Source organism: Amblyraja radiata, chromosome 32 (assembly GCF_010909765.2).
Source record: "Amblyraja radiata isolate CabotCenter1 chromosome 32, sAmbRad1.1.pri, whole genome shotgun sequence".
Lineage (NCBI taxonomy): Eukaryota > Metazoa > Chordata > Chondrichthyes > Rajiformes > Rajidae > Amblyraja > Amblyraja radiata.
Window position 1 is genome coordinate 4,565,814 of NC_045987.1, and position 17,941 is coordinate 4,583,754.

At 43.3% G+C, this 17,941-nt stretch overlaps 1 protein-coding gene across 6 annotated transcripts in view; it reads left to right on the top strand.

Annotated features, from left to right (window-relative positions):
• Positions 1 to 17,941, top strand: part of astn2 (astrotactin 2) — an 823,694-nt gene that overhangs the window by 193,302 nt on the left and 612,451 nt on the right. For 3 of the 6 annotated variants that reach the window (XM_033048879.1, XM_033048880.1, XM_033048881.1), the window contains exon 3: positions 10,113 to 10,265. The exons of the other annotated variants lie outside the window; for them this stretch is intronic. In XM_033048879.1, coding sequence (XP_032904770.1) covers positions 10,113 to 10,265 — 153 coding nt within the window. The remainder of the gene's footprint in view (positions 1 to 10,112; positions 10,266 to 17,941) is intronic. 6 annotated transcript variants of the gene reach the window in all.

The following is a 17,941-nucleotide window of genomic DNA, read 5'->3' on the forward strand; positions in this document are numbered from 1 at the left end:
GTCCCAACTCAACCTGCAGAACAGGGAGCCAAATGTGGACCAGCCTTATCATCACCTATGGCAAACCGATAGGAAGGTGAAGCAGGAATTCCTCAGTAGATACCACATCCCTTTTGGAATCAGATTTGTTTGAAAGATTTCAGAACAAAATGAGAAGATAGGAATAAATTAAAATTAGGATTTCTTTTTCCATTGATTTTTTTTTTAGTTTATATCAGAAAATGTCATTTGTGGCCCAGCGGTGAATCTTTTTGTTTTGTTCTCTTGATCATGTTGGTTTTAACAGCATTGTTCTGGGGCAAATTGAAATGGAAAACTAACAGAATCCAATCTTGTGTTTAGGAAGTGTGCATTCAAGCATTGAAGTAATTGCTGGAAAAATAATGTGTCTTTCATTGAAGACGTGTTGGGCTTATTTATTGATGTTGTTCTGATTCAGGCCCAGGTTGGCAGAGAATTGTGTGACAATAGAGTCATAGAGTGATACAGTGTGGAACCAGGTCCTCCGGCCCAACTTGCCACACCGGCCAACATGTCCCAGCTACACTAGTCCCACCTGCCCGCACTTGGTCCATATCCCTCCAAACCTGTCCTATCCATGTTTAACTGTTTTTTAACTGATGGGATAGTCCCAGCCTCAACTACTTCCTCTGGCAGCTTATACCATACACCCACCATCCTTTGTGTGAAAAAGTTACTCCTCGGATTCCTATTAAATCTTTTTTCCTTCACCTTGAACCTATGTCCTCGGGTCCTCGGTTCTCCTACTCTGGGCAAGACACTCTGCGCATCTATTGTTATTCATCAGCTGTATCAGGTACAAGTACAATAAATTTGAATGTGTTTTAATGAGGACAGCGCAATATATATAATAATAATAATACATTTTATTTATGGGCGCCTTTCAAGAGTCTCAAGGACACCTTACAAAAATTGAGCATGTAGAGGAAAAACATGTAAGGGGAATGAAATAAATAGTAGAGACATGACTAGTACACAAAGTAAAGACAGAATTCAATACAAAACACAGTATGAGGCAATTAATGCACAGATGAAAAGGGACGGGGACGTGGGGCTAAGGATAGGCAGAGGTGAAGAGATGGGTCTTGAGGCGGGACTGGAAGATGGTGAGGGACACGGAATTGCGGATCAGTTGGGGGAGGGAGTTCCAGAGCCTGGGAGCTGCCCTGGAGAAGGCTCTGTCCCCAAAACTGCGGAGGTTGGACTTGTGGATGGAGAGGAGACCGGCTGATGTGGATCTGAGGGACCGTGAGGGTTGGTAGGGGGAGAGGAGGTCAGTGAGATATGGGGGGGCCAGATGGTGGAGGGCTTTGTAGGTGAGGACCAGGATTTTGTAGGTGATCCGGTGGGAGACGGGAAGCCAGTGAAGTTTTTTGAGGACTGGAGTGATGTGATGCCAGGATTTGGTGTGGGTGATGAGTCGGGCGGCTGCGTTCTGGACCAGTTGGAGTCGGTTGATGTAGGTGGAGCTGATGCCAAGGAAAAGTGAGTTGCAGTAGTGCAGTCGGGAGCAGATGAAGGCATGGATGAGTCTTTCAGCAGCAGGCGGTGTGAGAGAGGGTCTGAGTTTGGCGATGTTGCGGAGATGAAAGAAGGAGGTTTTATATAAAGAAGCAACCATAGTCAGGTTTTATATAAGGAAGATAACTTATATAAGGAAGATAACATTCCTTGCTGTACATATTGGGCATGATATGTAGGAAGGAACTGCAGGTGCTGGTTTAAACCGAAGATAGATACAAAAATGCTGGAGTAACTCGGCGGGACAGGCAGCATCTCAGGAGAGAAGGAATGGGTGACGTTTCGGGTCGAGACTCTTCTTCAGAAGAGTCTTGACCCGTTGGAAGAGGTTGAGCAGGCTTGGAGAGCAGGAGGCTGAGGGGTGATTTTAAAGAGGTGTACAAAATCATACGAGGAATAGATTGGGTAGATGCACAGAGTCTCTTGTCGTTTCTTCAGAACTGATCCTCTGTAGTCTTGGTATTTCCTGGCTTCTTTTAGTTTAGAGATAAAAGCATGGAAACAGGCCCTTTGGCCCACTGAGTCCGCGCCGCCCAGCGATCCCCGCACACTAGCACTATCCTCCACACATTAGGGACAATTTACAATTTTACCAAAGTCAATTAACCTACATCCCTGTACGTCGTTGGAGTGTGGGAGGAAACCGGGGCACCCGGAGAAAGCCCACGCGGTCCGGTCAGTACAAACTCCGTACAGGCAGCAACCATAGTCAGGATCGAACCTGGGTCTCTGGCGCTGTAAGGCAGGAACTCTACCGCTGCGCCACTCTCCACTCAAATGTGAAAGATTGACCTCTGTTTTGAACAGAAGCTGCTGGAGACGATTTGAAGAGAAACAAAGATCGGGCCTGAAGAGGGGAGGCATCCACCCAGATGAAAACATTGTTCCTTAAGACCTTGTGCCATCAGTAAATAGAATGATGAACATCAGAATAAATTAGGATACTTCTGTATAAGTCGGGGCACAAGAGATCATCTGCTCACATTGTTTTCTGTTTATAAAATAAAGCTTCAACAGTGTATTTAGTCATTTCTTTAGACTTTGGACTTTAGATATACAGTGCGAAAACAGGCCCTTCAGCCCACCGAGGCCATGCCGACCAGCATTCATCCCGAACACTTGCACTATCCTACACACTTGGGACAATTTTACCGAAGCCAATGAACCCACAAACCTGTACGTCTTTGGAATGTGGGAGGAAACCTGAGCACCTGGTGAAAACCCACGCGGTCACAGGGAGAACGTACAAACTCTGTACAGACGGCACCTGTAGTCAGGATCAAACCTGGGTCTATGGTGCTGTAAGGCAGCAACTCTACCGCTGCGCCACCGTGCCGCCCCAGCTCCTTTACTTGAGTTGAGTTGTGTTTAGATTATTGTCACGTGTACCGAGGTACAGTGAAAAGCTTTTATCGCATGCTAACCAGTCAGCAGAAAGACACCACACGTACGTGATAATGGGAATAACGTGAACGACTTTTAGTGCAAGATATAGTCCAGTAAAGTCTGATCAAAGATAGTCCGAGGGTCTCCAATGAGGAAGATAGTAGCTCAGGACTATTCTCTAGTTGTTGGTAGGATGGTTCAGATAATTTAGCCCACTTAAGATTCAAGATTCAAGGTGATTTGAGTATTCAATGTATTCAAATAAGAATTTCCAAATCACTGATATAATAAAGAAGCAGACAGGATGCTGTGAAATGGTATTATGTGAATCTTGGCTCAAGTCTGATGTCTCTTATTTCCATGAGTAAGATGCAAACGCCTGCAGTCTCCAGTTCCTATGCTTTCAGCCAACGGATCTTCCAAGTTCTGTCGTTCATTTGGTGATAATCTCATTAAAAATTGGAGGACAGGATGTGAACAAAGACCCAGCTAAAACATGTTTGTGATGAGCAGGATTATTTCATCAGTTTCATTTTGGACTATCTCCAGACAGAAGACTGTGGAGGACGAGTCATTGGATCTTTTTAAGGCTGAGAAAGATAGATTCTTGATGAGTACGGGTGTCGGGGGTTATGGGGAGAAGGCAGGAGAATGGGGTTAGGAGGGAGAGATATAGATCAGCCATGATTGAATGGCGGAGTAGACTTGATGGGCCGAATGGCCAAATTTTGCTCCTAGAATCTATGAACTGATGACACTGACTATCTCAGCCAAACTGCATGAAATTGGAAATTCAGGGCCATATTCCAGGTGGCATGGTGGCGCAGATCCTGGCTACGGGTGCTGTCTGCACGGAGTTTGTACGTTTTCCCCGTGACCTGCGTGGGTTTTCTTCGAGAACTTCGGTTTCCTCCCGCACTCCGAAGATGTACAGGTTTGTAGGTTAATTGGCTTGGTATAAATGTAAAAAATCTCCCTGGTGCTGGATAGTGTTCGTGTGCGGGGATCGCTGGTCGGTGCGGACTCGGTGGGCTGAAGGGCCTGTTTCCGCGCTGTATCTCTAAACGAAACTAAACTATTATCCCGATGTTGGCAAGCAGTGTGATCATTGTTGGTGTCCAACAGTAACTCAATAATCATGAGTTCCTTATAGACTGGTCCCAAATAATATCTTCCCATCTGACCTGTTATATAATTTTTTGACTTGGAACCAATACTACATTTAAGGCCAGGCTATATTTAAGAGACCTCATTAATCCTTTGTGATCTTTCATTCTGCCTATCATAACGCCCTTTACCTCAGCTCTTGCTAAACCAGTCCTTCTCAGCACACCTTTATCTAATCCATTGTTCATGCCCATTTATCTACATATTCATTAAGATGCACAATCGCTACCTGATATTGGAATCAATTTTGAAACCTGTTCTTTTGTGGAAGATTTAATACAACCAGTGATTATGAAAGTTAATCCCTTTTAATAGAATTAGTTGGATTAAGTTATCTTCCAATGTGTGCTTGCTCATTTTATACGTTATCCAATCCTCTCTTCACGCACAGTGGTGCAGCGGTAGAGTTTCTGCCTTATAGCGCCAGAGACCAGGGTTCGATCCTGACTACAGGTGCTGTCTGTACGGAGTTTGTGCGTCCCCCCCCGTGAAGGCGTGGGTTTTCTCCGGGAGCTCTGGTTTCCTCCCACACTCCAAAGATGTTGGCTTGGTCCCTTGTGTGTGTCGGATAGTGTTAGTGTGCGGGGATCATTGGTCGGTGCGGGCTTGGTGGGCCGAAGGGCCTATTTCCGCGCAGTTTCTCTAAAACTAAAAACTAAAACCTGAATATTGGCCTTCCACCACAAGCCTCTGTCCAATAAGCCAGCAAGCCAGTTCGGAATCCACATGAATAAAGAAACTCCTCCTTATCTCCTTTCTAATGTTACATCCTTTTATTCTGAGGCTGTGTCCTCTAGTCCTACACTCTCCCACTAGTGAAAACATCCTCTCCACATCCACTCTATCCTGGTCTTTCACTTTTCAGTAAGTTTCAATGATATCCTCCTTTCATCCTTCTCTACTCCAGCGAGTACTGACCGGGGGCCATCAAACGCTTATCGTACGTTAACCCACTCATCCCCGGGAACATTCTTGTAAACCTCCTCTGGACCAACTCCAACGCCAACAAATCGCTCCTTGGATATGGGGCCCAAAAGCTGCTCACAATCCTCCAAATGCTGCCTGACCATCACCCTGTAAAGCCTCAGCATTACATCCCTGCTTTAATTCCTATATTCTAAGGTGGTTGATACAGGAGAACTGCGTGCTTTGGTGGCAAACATCAAATCAACTTCATTTCCAATTGGAGTTCCCAGTTGTTTTCTTATTTGTTTTATGTGGTTTCTGAAGGCAGTTATCTTGCAAGCAATGATGAGATCAGGCTCAGGAACATAATCTCAATTGTTAGTTCAAAGCAGTGCTTGGGTGGTTGCAGAATAGGTTGGGTGCATTTTGCGGAATAAGACCAGAAGACGTAGAACCAGAATTAGGCCATTCGGCCCATCGAGTCTACTCTGGAGTTTGCAGGAGTAAAACTGGAATTCTCTCAGTATCTTGGCCAGTATTTGCACCTCCAAAGAACAATTCAGTAAAATTAGTTAGACACAAAATGCTGGAGTAACTCAGCGGGACAGGCAGCATCTCTGGAGAGAAGGAATGGGTGACGTTTCGGGTCGAGACCCTTCTTCACCCGAAACGTCACCCATTCCTTCTCTCCAGAGATGCTGCCTGTCCCGCTGAGTTACTCCAGCATTTTGTGTCTATCTTCGATTTAAATCAGCATCTGCAGTTCCTTCCTGCACAGTAAAATTAATTATCAGACCATTTCTAGCACTGCGTAGGAATTTTCTACATGAATCACACTTCCAAACTGTTAATTGGCTGGGGTTATGTTTGGAAAGTTTTCAGCGTATGAAAGTACTTTTCAAATGTGTGTTTTCTTTTACTAACAATTATCTCCTAATGTAAAAATATATATTTATTAAAGTCCTGGAGATATTCAGGTCAGGCAGCATCTCCAGAGAGGAGAATAGAGTTGTATTAATCCTTCATCAGACACAGATAAAGTTTTGATGAACGACCATTGACCCAAAGCCCAGACTGTTTCCCTCTCCTGCTACTAACCTATTTTTATTTTAGTTTAGAGAAACAGCGCAGAAACAAGCCCTTTGGCCCACCGGGTCCGTGCCGACCAGAGATCGCCGCACACTAACACTATCGCACGCACACCAGGAACAATTTACAATTTTACTGAAGCCAATTAACCTTCAGAATTCAGGCAGCATCTCTGGAGAGAAGGAATGGGTGATGTTTTGGGTCTGAAGAAGGCCCTAAACATCTCCCATTCCTTCTCTCCAGAGATGCTGCCTGTCCTGCTGAGTTACTCTAGCTTTTTGAGTCTATCTTTGGTTTAAATCAGTGTCTGCAGTTCCTTCTCACACCCTTTGATGTTTTATACACATAATTTATCTACTTAATAGCAGGGCAAATATGATGACATGAATGTATAGACTGCTGACACTGTGAATGCAAACAAATCCATGCCTGGTAGTTATATCTGTGTTTTCTTGTATATGTGTTTTAGGGACGAAGTATATTTTTGAAATGAAAATAAAGGCTGACAAAGCGATGTTGACTGCTAAGGCCATGCATGTTGCACATTGATCAGGTGTTGGTGACAGGAGAACTTATCACCGCCTATTTATAACACAGATATTTTCTGAACATCCTTCATAAGCGAATTTTAATCACCACTTTGTGGCCTTAAGCCCAAAGCCAGTTGTAGATCCATCAGTTTGAGATTGTGGTTTAGTTTAGTTTAGTTAGAGTCATCGAGTCATCGAGTGATACAGTGTGGAAACAGGCCCTTCGACACAACTTGCCCACACCGGCCAACATGTCCCAGCTACACTAGTCCCACCTGCCCGCGTTTGGTTCATATCCCTCCGAAACTGTCACATCCATGTACCAGTCTAACTGTTTCTTAAATGTCTATCTTGGATCAGACTTTACTGACTTTATCTTGCACTAAACACTATTTACGTTATGTCCTTGGGGTCAAGGAAAGAGCGTTCACGTCGCGGCCCTGTTTCCACCAATCTTTCCACCACCACGCACAAGAAGCACAAGAAGCGACAAGACAGACACCATTGTATGCAGATGCCGAGAGGTGTGTTCAGCTCTGGCTGAACAACTTCTAATCCTGTGTGTGGACTCGATAAGAAGAAGAAGTTATGTCCTTTATCATGTGTCAGTACACTGTGAACGGCTCGATTGTAATCATGTATTATCTTACCGCTGACTGGTTGGCACTCAACAAAAATCTTGACCCGAAACGTCACCTATTGCTTTTCTCCAGAGATGCTGCCTGACCCATTTAGTTATTCCAACATTTTGTTTCAATCTTCGGCTGAAACCAGCATCTGCAGTTCCTCCCGAAACGAAAAGCTTTTCACTGTACCGCAATACATGTGACAATAAACGTGCAGGTTTGTAGGTTAATTGGCTTGGTATAAATGTAAAATTGTCTCTAGTGTTAAAGTGTTGAGATTGCTGGTGGGTGCAGACTCGGTGGGTCGAAGGGCCTGTTTCCCCGCTGTATAACTAAAAAAGAAAAATCCAGGCTTTTCGAATGCTCGATGTGATCAGTGCACTGGTATTTAGAGGAAATTTTTTTTTTTCATTGACTAATGGAAATTTTTCAACCCAAGCTGCTGCTGGTGAAACAAAATGCAACGTGGCACCAAATGGTGTTTCAGGCAGAAAACTATTTAAAAAGGCAATTTAAGCAAAGTCCAAAACTTTTAATTTCACAACAGTCAGTTATGATGACAAATATCCCGATACAGAATGGGCCAAACAGCAAAATCAAGACTGTTAAATCAGCTGAAATTTGTACCGCAATGTTCTGCATCACAATTCACAGACGTAATTAAAAGTAATTTTTTCTTGCACTTGATGTAAAATTAGATACAAGTCCTGCTTTTCGAGCAAAGGAGGACCGGGCGTGGGGGGACTGCTGTGAAGTGGGTGGATGGGGGGACATGGGAGGAACTGGCGCGGGATACTTTGTAACATTGTCACCGCCTTTTATGTGGTGACTCTTTGCATACCTTGGATAAGCAAGCAAAGGATTTCACTCTGACTTGTCACATGTGACAATAAAGTATCCGTTCATTCATTCATTCATTCATTCATTCATTCATTCATTCATTCATTCATTCATTCATTCATCCATTCACATTTATCCTCAGTGTTCTCTGTTAACAGAATAATAATCGTTCCACGTGGTTATCAAGTGCCCTTTTCTCACCTTTGGGGTGGAATCTTTTCGAATGACCAATTCCGAGGCTGATTGTTTTCGACCATGGCTGGACTATTTTCAATCCAACAAGTCTAGGTAGACAAGTGAGCAACCTGTTTCCAAAAATGGACTCAAAGTGCTGGAGAAACTCAGCGGGTCATGCAGCATCTCTGGAGCATTTTGTGTCAATTTCCAGAGATGCTGCCTGACTCGCTGAGTTACTCCAGCATTTTCCGTCTATCTTCGGTATAAACCAGCATCTGCAGTTCCTCCCTACACAACCTGTTTACAAATGTTTTCAATAACTAATCCAGATGGCCCAAGAGCGATCATGTGCAGTAATAACATCTGGTTTCTTATCGTTTACGGGATTATTTAAAAAAATAGAGAATACTGTCAAAGTAACAAGTAAGAAAAGGTTGTAGATTAATTGCACATTCTTTTCCCAAATAAAAACAAAATTAATAATATATATCTGAAAATGTTGGTGGCACCCTTGGCTTTGAAAGGCTGGGACATGGGGTGGTGTGGGCAGAGAGGTTTACGATATGAGTTTTACATTTCTAAGGGCTTACACACAAAATGGACGGCTAATATCTGAATTGTTCACTGCCCACTATTCCATCCAAAATGGATGAGAGTTTCCCAGTTGGAAAATTAGTGAATTTTAATGACAAGCCAGTATATGAATACTGACAACCCAGTTACTGATGTAAAGGTGCTAATTGTGTCATTACAGCCCCTTCACTGCAGAGTCATTGAGTCATCCGGTGCAGAAACAGGCCCGTCAGCTCAACTTGCCCACACCGACCAACATGTTCCATCTACACTAGTCCCATCTGCCTGTGTTTGGTCCATATCCCTCCATACCTGTCTTATCCATGTACCTGTATAGTTGCTTCTTAAATGTTGGGATCGTCCCTGCCTCAACTACCTCTTCTGGCAGCTCGTTCCACCACCCTTTGAGTCAAAAGAGTTACCCCTCAGATTCCTATAGAATCTTTCCCCCTTCTCCTTAAATCTACGTCCTGTGGTTCTCGATTCCCCCACTCTAGGCAAGAGACTCTGTGCATCTCATTCTCATGCCTCTTATTCTTCTGCAGTTGTATAGGGCTCTGGTAAGACCACATCTGGAGTATTGCGTACAGTTTTGGTCTAATAATACGAGGAAGGACATCCTTGTGATTGAGGCAGTGCAGCATAGGTTCACAAGATTGATCCCTGGGATGGCGGGACTGTCATATGAGGAAAGATTGAAAAGACTAGGCTTGTATTCACTGGAGTTTAGAAGGATGAGGGGGATCTTATAGAAACATATAAAATTATAAAAGGACTGGACAAGCTAGAAGCAGGAAAAATGTTCCCAATGTTGGGCGAGTCCAGAACCAGGGGCCACAGTCTTTTTCGTCCCGTTTATCTCCTGCCAACTTTTCAAAAATAATTCTATCCACACCCTGTTTTGTTCAAGAATTTGAGTTGACACTTCTACCATAATAAAGCAATCAACAAAGGGGAAATTTTAAAAGACTGTTTTTAACATTATCATTTCCAGTAACAACAAATGTACCCTCTGGGGGGTAAATGTACCCTGGGTTGGGAACCCTTGTTCTAAACGGATTGTGATGTGCCATCTGGAGCACTGACTGCTAACAAACCAGAGTAATTACGTTGGTTTTCAAGCACATTTTCACAAAAGCAACGTTGTTTTTCTAAATATTTGTTCAAATACACTAGCCATTTGCGTAGCGCGCTTGCGCGCTCAGTTTTATGATCAGATGATGACTCGAAAGTAATAACGTGCTCACATTTTAACGATCAAATTGACGCATTGTAGCTGCCGATGTGACTCAAGATACAGTGCAGTCATTGATGCAGAGGTTCCAGGAGAGTTTTCGGACAAACACGCCCATTGAGATCTCGCACTTGCAGCAGGCGCCGCGCAGCACATCCACAGGACGAAAGAAAGGAAGGAGGAATAAAATGAGAGGTAGGACACACAACTACCATTGTTAAGTCTACCTCTCAACTATCTACACTAATAGGTGATGGTAGGTTGGTGATGGAGGTGGTGAAACTGGTGGTGGCCGAATGCATGTACTAACAACCCACACATTGCTACATGGTAAACCTTCGGTATGCATTTGATTTATTTGCAAAACTTCATAATGCCTTCATATCCAATTACTTCTGACAGTTTTTAATTATTAGCCTTGTTTTATACAAGGCATGACGGTGGTTGTACCCAGGTCCTTGGTTATACCCTCACTGTAATTTACTGTAACACAGAAGAGGACCTGCCTCTTTGGATGCTCGATGTGCTCAGTAGTGGACTGGCAGTTTGAGGAAACTGGGTTTTTTCCCATTGTCTAATGGAACATGTTCAACCCAACCTGCGGCTTGGCATCAAATAGTGTTTCTGAGAGAAACAATTTACAAGGCAATTAAGCAAAGTCCAAATATTTAAATTTCACACCAGTCACTTATAATAACAGATATCCTGATACAGAATGCACCGAACAGCAAGACAAAGACTGTCAAATCAGCGGAGATTTCCACACGTGACACTCAACTAAACTCAACTTGCCTTAACTCTCCAGATACTCCTGAATTAAAGGTCTCCCCAAGCTCCCCATGATAACCTGCACCGATGCACTTCTCTGCTGCATTCCTTTGGTCTCACTCATTGTGTTATCGGCTGCAAGGTTTAATTTAAGGTGGTGGTGGTATCCAAGATGGAAAGCTAATGCCCCTGTCCCACTTAGGAAACCTGAACGGAAACCTCTGGAGACTTTGCGCCCCACCCAAGGTTTCCGTGCGGTTCCCGGAGGTTCCCGGAGGCTTCCACTACCTGCAACCTCCGGCAACCACCTGCAACCTCCGGCAACCACCTGCAACCTCCGGGAACCGCACGGAAACCTTGGGTGGGGCGCAAAGTCTCCAGAGGTTTCCGTTCAGGTTTCCTAAGTGGGACAGGGGCATTATTCTTCATCCTTGTTTTTCTCTGGAGCAGCGGATTCTTAGAAGCAAGTATTTTTTTTCTTGTCAGAGTCCTTTACATTTTGTAAAGCAGAGGCTCATAACTTCATTGACCTGAAAGGTTTGATGATGATATTGTTTCTCAGAGCTGGGTTGTGGAACGCCCCCAAAATTGTAAGCATTTGCACTTGGTCAACATGGTCTCAAGGAGGGAAAGGAGGAGGTTAGACAACTGTCTGAAAGTCCCCTTGAAGTTGTAGTCTGTGGTGGAGATCTGTTATTCATAAATTAAAAAAACTGTCTGAAGAAGGTCCGGACCAGAAACGTCACCCATCCTTTTTCTCCAGAGATGCTGCCTGACCCGCTGAGTTATTCCAGAACTTTGTGTCTATCTTCAGTGTAAACCAGCATCTGCAATTCCTTTCTGCACACATAAAAACAGAATATCCTGGACCTGCCTTTCACTTGAAATATCATTTCTGTTTCTCTCTCCACTGATGCTGCTTGACCGCTGAGTCTTTCCAGCATTTTCTCTTTTTATTTCAGATTTCCAACATCCAAAGCTTCTTTTAGTTTTCAAACTCTGTTCCAAGTTGATGACCTTAAGAACAATGCCTCAGTCTAAAGAAGGATCTTGAGCCGAAACGCCACCCATTCCTTTTCTCCAGAGATGCTGTCTGACCCACTGAGTTACTCCAGCATTTTGTGTCTATCTTTGGTGTAAACCAGCATCTGCAGTTCCTTCCTACACATTCAGAACAGTGCTGCCAGATTTAACATAGACTTTGTGTGAACTCAGTGTAAGACAAAGGTAGATAAAAGTGCTGGGTGCAGCAGCATCTATGGAGCGAAGGAAATAGGCAACGTTTCGGGCCGAATCGTTGCCTATTTCCTTCGCTCCATAGATGCTGCTGCACCTGCTGAGTTTCTCCAGCACTTTTGTCTACCTTCGAGTTTCCAGCATCTGCAGTTCCTTCTTAAAAACTCAGTGTAAGACAAATATTTGCATGGGTTTCAAATGGAACAAAACATGGATACAAGTGCATGGATTCTCCATTTTAGGACTGTTTCCCAACTCAACCTTTATATTACAACTGAAAGTTCAAGATTATGACCTGAAATGCACCATTGTATTTTGGCACTTGCTAAATTTACGGCAGGTAGGAAGAAAAAAACAGTGAGAGGTGACGTATAACCCAGCGTGGAAACAAACATTCACTTATTTCTGTCAAACTGAAATTTGGATGGAAAAAAACATAACTGACTGCAGTCTTGTAAAGCAGAAGGAGAAGATACTATAATATCGAACGTGCCCGAATATAATCCATGTACCTGTATCCTTGCGTTGTTCCACACAAACAGTCATAAGTGATCGGAGCAGAATTAGGCCATTCGGCCCATCGTCCACTCCATCATTCAATCATGGATGATCTATCTTTCCCTCTTAACCCCATTCTCCTGCCTTCTCCCCATAACCCCTGACATCTGCACTAATCAAGAATCTATCTATCTCTGCCTTAAAATTACATAGAAACATAGAAAATAGGTGCAGGAGTAGGCCATTCGGCCCTTCGAGCCTGCACCGCCATTCAATATGATTAGATTAGATTAGATAGCCTTTATTGTAATTCAGACCGAAGTCTGAACGAAATTGAAGCAGTCATACATACAATACAATACAATAAAAAACAACAATAAACACATATTAACATCCACCACAGCGAGTCCACCCAGCATCTCCTCACTGTGATGGAGGCAAAAGTCTTTAGGTCTGCAGTCTCTTCCCTCCTCTTCATGGCTGATCATCCAACTCAGTATCCTGTACCTGCCTTCTCTCCATACCCCCTGATCCCTTTAGCCACAAGGGCCACATCTAACTCCCTCTTAAATATAGCCTATGAACTGGCCTCATCTACCTTCTGTGGCAGAGAATTCCACAGATTCACCGCTCTCTGTGTGAAAAATGTTTTTCTCATCTCGGTCCTAAAATATTTCCTCCTTATCCTTAAACTGTGACCCCTTGTTCTGGACTTCCCCAACATCGGGAACAATCATCTTGCATCTAGCCTGTCCAACCCCTTAAGAATTTTGTAGGTTTCTATAAGATACCCCTCAATCTTCTAAATTCTAGCGAGTACAAGCCGAGTCTATCCAGTCTTTCTTCATATGACTTGGCCTCCGCAGCCTTCTGTGGCAATGAATTCTACAGATTCACCACCCTCTCGGACCGTCGGCCACGAACCGCCTCTACCTGCACAAGACCCTTATCCCTCCATCCCCTGTCTATCCACGTGCCTGTCTGAAAGATCAAAGAGACAGAGACTGCTGGAAATATTGATAATGAAAAAGAGTTGGCTTAAGGGAGATCTGCGGTCTTTACAATAAATGAAAAAAATAATAATTAATGGAATCTGAATTTGAAAGAATCTGCCCGCTGAGATAAATCACAATGAACTTTATATTTTGCAATTTCTCAGTGTGATGTTTTGAATGCCAGAAATAAGTTTGGCAAGCCGTATAATAATGATCTCTTGTTCCCCCTTCACCAAAAGTAGAAAATCTGTCCCTGTAATTTCCAAAGTGTAATGTTCAAAAGCGAAGTCAGAAATGTCACAACTGCCGTGACGGATTTTTTGTCATTAACGATTGTGCAGTTCAGATGGAATGAATGGTTGTCTGTGCATTTTAAACGCTGGTTGGGGCGACGGGTGACTCTGATGAAGACGTAGCAAAATAAATACAATGAGAGAATGAGCTATGATATTGCACGCACTGGTAAATATGCCACTCTGAGGCAAGCTGTCTTCAAACCTAGGTGGAAATTAAGCCTTCAAAGGATAGGGACTGTAAATTGGGAAGGCACTTATTCACGGCTGGGATAAAGAACTCTAATCAATCACAGATGAGACTTTTCCAATTCTCGAACTATACCAATTTGACGATTACTTGGGTAAATCAATAAGCAAGCAGGAATGAATTTCTTTGCTTCAGAATTGAAATTTACTGTGGTTCTCTGCACCTTGAAGTTTGCGACCAGCCCATCTCACCGCTAACTGATGGTAGTGTGGACTGGACAGAAGTATTGATTTAGTTGCATTTAAGTATTTATATTGTTCAGAGAAAATGATTTTTTTTAGATAAAAGTATCTCTTCCAGATTTCAATTATCAGAGCATTGAGAGGTTTAGAGTTAACACCCAGACTGCATTCTGTCCATCTGCTGCATTGACTTGATATAACTGTACCTCTAGAGAATTATTAATCATTAGTCCTTCAATCCAGGTCAAATCTACACAAATCATAGGTTTTAGGTGAAGGGGGAAAGATTTAATAGGAATCTGAGGGGTAACTTTTTCACACAAAGGGTGATGGGTGTATGGAACAAGCTGCCAGAAGAGGTAGTTGAGGCAAGGAGTATCCCAACCGTTAAGAAACAGTTAGACAGGTACATGGATAGGACAGGTTTGATGGGATATGGACCAAATGCGGGACAGGTGGGACTAGTGTCGCTGGGACATGTTGGCCAGTGTGGGCAAATTGGGCTGAAGGGCCTAATTCCATGCTGTATCACTATATGACTCTATAATACACATTGATACTTGCATCTCATATCTTAATAGTATAAGCAAGCGAGAGAGAAAGAAAGAGGTTTGCGTCTCAAGAACTTCAGGGCATAACAAAGGTCCCCCGTATGTCTGGATCGTTTGACTGCTGCCGCCCATATTTACAGCAGATAATTCAATCTCCAGCAACCCAAGACAAAAAGCAGAAAACGCAGTGAAAATGCAATGAAAGGCTTGGATAGGATGGATGTGGAGAGGATGTTTGCTCTAGTGGGAGAGTCTAGGACTAGAGGTCATAGCCTACAAAATGAAAGGACGTCCCTTTAGGAAGGAGATGAGGAGGAATTTCTTTAGTCAGAGGGCGGTGAATCTATGGGATTCATTGCCACAGAAGGCTGTGGAGGCCAAGTTAATGGATATTTTGAAGACCAGAGATAGATTCTTGATTAGTGCGTGTGTCTGGGGTTACGGGGAGAATGAGATCAGGAGGGACAGATAGATCAGCCATGATTGAATGGTGGAGTAGACCTGCTGGGCAGAATGGCCTAATCGGCACTTATGGATTCATGAACATATGTGCATGAAAAATGCAGGAAATACCTGGCATGTTGAGAATCATCTGCGGGAAAAGAGACAGAGTTATTTTATCAGCTTGAAAATGCCTTATCCTGTCACTGGAAGCTTTTCAAAAATGTGTATCCACTGCCTTGAAGTTGTACAAAATAAAAATATGTTGCATATATGATGGGGGTTAACCTATGATGAGCGTTTGACGGCACTGGGCCTGTACTCGTTGGAGCTTAGAAGAATAAGGGGGGACCTCATTGAAACATACAGAACAGTGAAAAGCTTGGGTAGAGTGGATGTGGAGAGGATGTTTCCACTAGTGGGAGAGTCTGGGACGAGAGGTCAAAGTCTCAGAATTGAAGGACGTTCTTTTAGGAAGGAGATGAGGAGAAATTTCTTTAGTCAGAGGGTGGTGAATCTGTGGAATTATTTGCCTCAGAAGGCTGTGAAGGCCAAGGCAGTGGATATTTTTAAGGCAGAGACAAATAGATTCTTGATTGGTACGCATGTCAGAGGTTATGGGGAGAAGGCAGGAGAATGGGGATAGGAGGGATGGATAGATCAGCCATGATTGAATGGCAGAGTAGACTTGATAGGCCGAATGGTTGTGTTTGACAAATGTGCAGGAGTTCTTTGAGGATGTATCACAAAGGGTGGATAAAGGAAAACCATTAGATGTAGTATATTTTGGATTTCTAGAAGGCATTCAATTGAGAGCATCATGAGAGATGATCATGCAAGATCAAGATGCCCAGAGCAGGGAATAATATGGATAATGGATTGGCCATGTGTTGGTATAAATGATTTATTTTTCAATTAGCAATTAAAACCAGGGAAATGGTCTGGGGACCATTGATGGTCCTTCAATTATTCACGATCTATAATGTGGATTCGGATGAATATGTAATATGTCAAATATTTGAATATGTAAATATGTCAAATATTTAAAAAAGATACAAAGATAGGTGGGATTACAAATTCTCAGCACCAGGGACCCAACAAAAAGGATATCGATCGGTTAAGTGAGTAAGTAAGGAATTGGCAGATGCTGCGTGATGTAGGTCTACTTTAAAAGGAGGGATGAGAAATAAGTTATAACTTAGAGTGCGATGGTAAAATGTTGTGGCACATGGGGCTCTGGTTATCCTAGTAGACGAACAACCGAAGGTCCACATTCAGGCACAGTGTTTATTAGGAAGGTTATTTGATTGTTGGTCTTTACTTTCAACGGGAAGAGAGTATATTATTAGGGAGGTTTCCACGCAACTTTGTAAGTGCAGGTGAGAATACTCACCTAGAATACTGCATACATATATGGTCTTCACAGTTAAAGAAGCATATCGCATTATTGGCGACCATGCTTAGAAGGTTGACACCAAAAGCTGGTGTAACTCAGCGGGTCAGACAGCATCTCTGGAGAGAAGGAATAGGTAAAGTTTTGGGTCGAAATTCTTCTTCAGGCGTGCCTTGAAGGTTGTGTAGGAAGGAACTTCCTACACAAAGATTGACACAAAATGCTGGAGAAACTCTCCAGAGATGCTGCCTGTCCCGTTGAGTTACTCCAGCAATTTTGTGTCTCTCTTCATGCCTGGAAGGTGCATTAGTTTGATTCCTGGGATGACGGATTTTGAAGTATGAAGAGAGGTTGGGATGGTTCCAGTGTAGAACAATGAGAGGTATTTTTATTGAAACATTTTAGATTCAGAGGGGGGATATTGAGAAGATTTCTCTTTTAGTGGATGAGCCTAGAACTAGGGGAGCATTGATTCTGGATAGGGCCGAGTAGTGATGGAGATGAGTAGGACATAAAGTGCTGGAGTCACTCAGCGTGTCAGGCAGCATCCTTGGAGAACATGGACAGGCGATGTGTTGGGTTGGGACCCGGCCTCAGATAAACCAACATCTCCAGTGCCTTGTTTCTACAAGATAGAAACATAGAAGCATAGAAAATAGGTGCAGGAGTAGGCCATTCGGCCCTTCGAGCCTGCACCGCCATTCAATATGATCATGGCTGATCATCCAACTCAGTATCCCATCCCCGCCTTCTCTCCATACCCCCTGATCCCTTAAGCCACAAGGGCCACATCTAACTCCCGCTTAAATATAGCCAATGAACTGGCCTCAACTACCTTCTGTGGCAGAGAATTCCACAGATTCACCACTGTGTAAAAAATGATTTTCTCATCTCGGTCCTAAAAGACTTCCCTCTTATCCTTAAACTGTGACCCCTAGTTCTGGACTTCCCCAACATCGTGAATAATCTTCCTGCATCTAGCCTGTCCAACCCCTTAAGAATTTTGTAAGTTTCTATAAGATCCCCCCTCAATCTTCTAAATTCTAGCGTGTACAAGCCAAGTCTATCCAGTCTTACTTCATATGAAAGTCCTGCCATCCCAGGAATCAGTCTGGTGAACCTTCTCTGTACTCCCTCTATGGCAAGAATGTCTTTCCTCAGATTAGGAGACCAAAACTGGATGAGAATTTCCTTCTTCAAATGTGGTGAGTCTTTTCAATTTCCGATTGCTCGAACTATAGAAGTTGTGTCATTGAACATATTG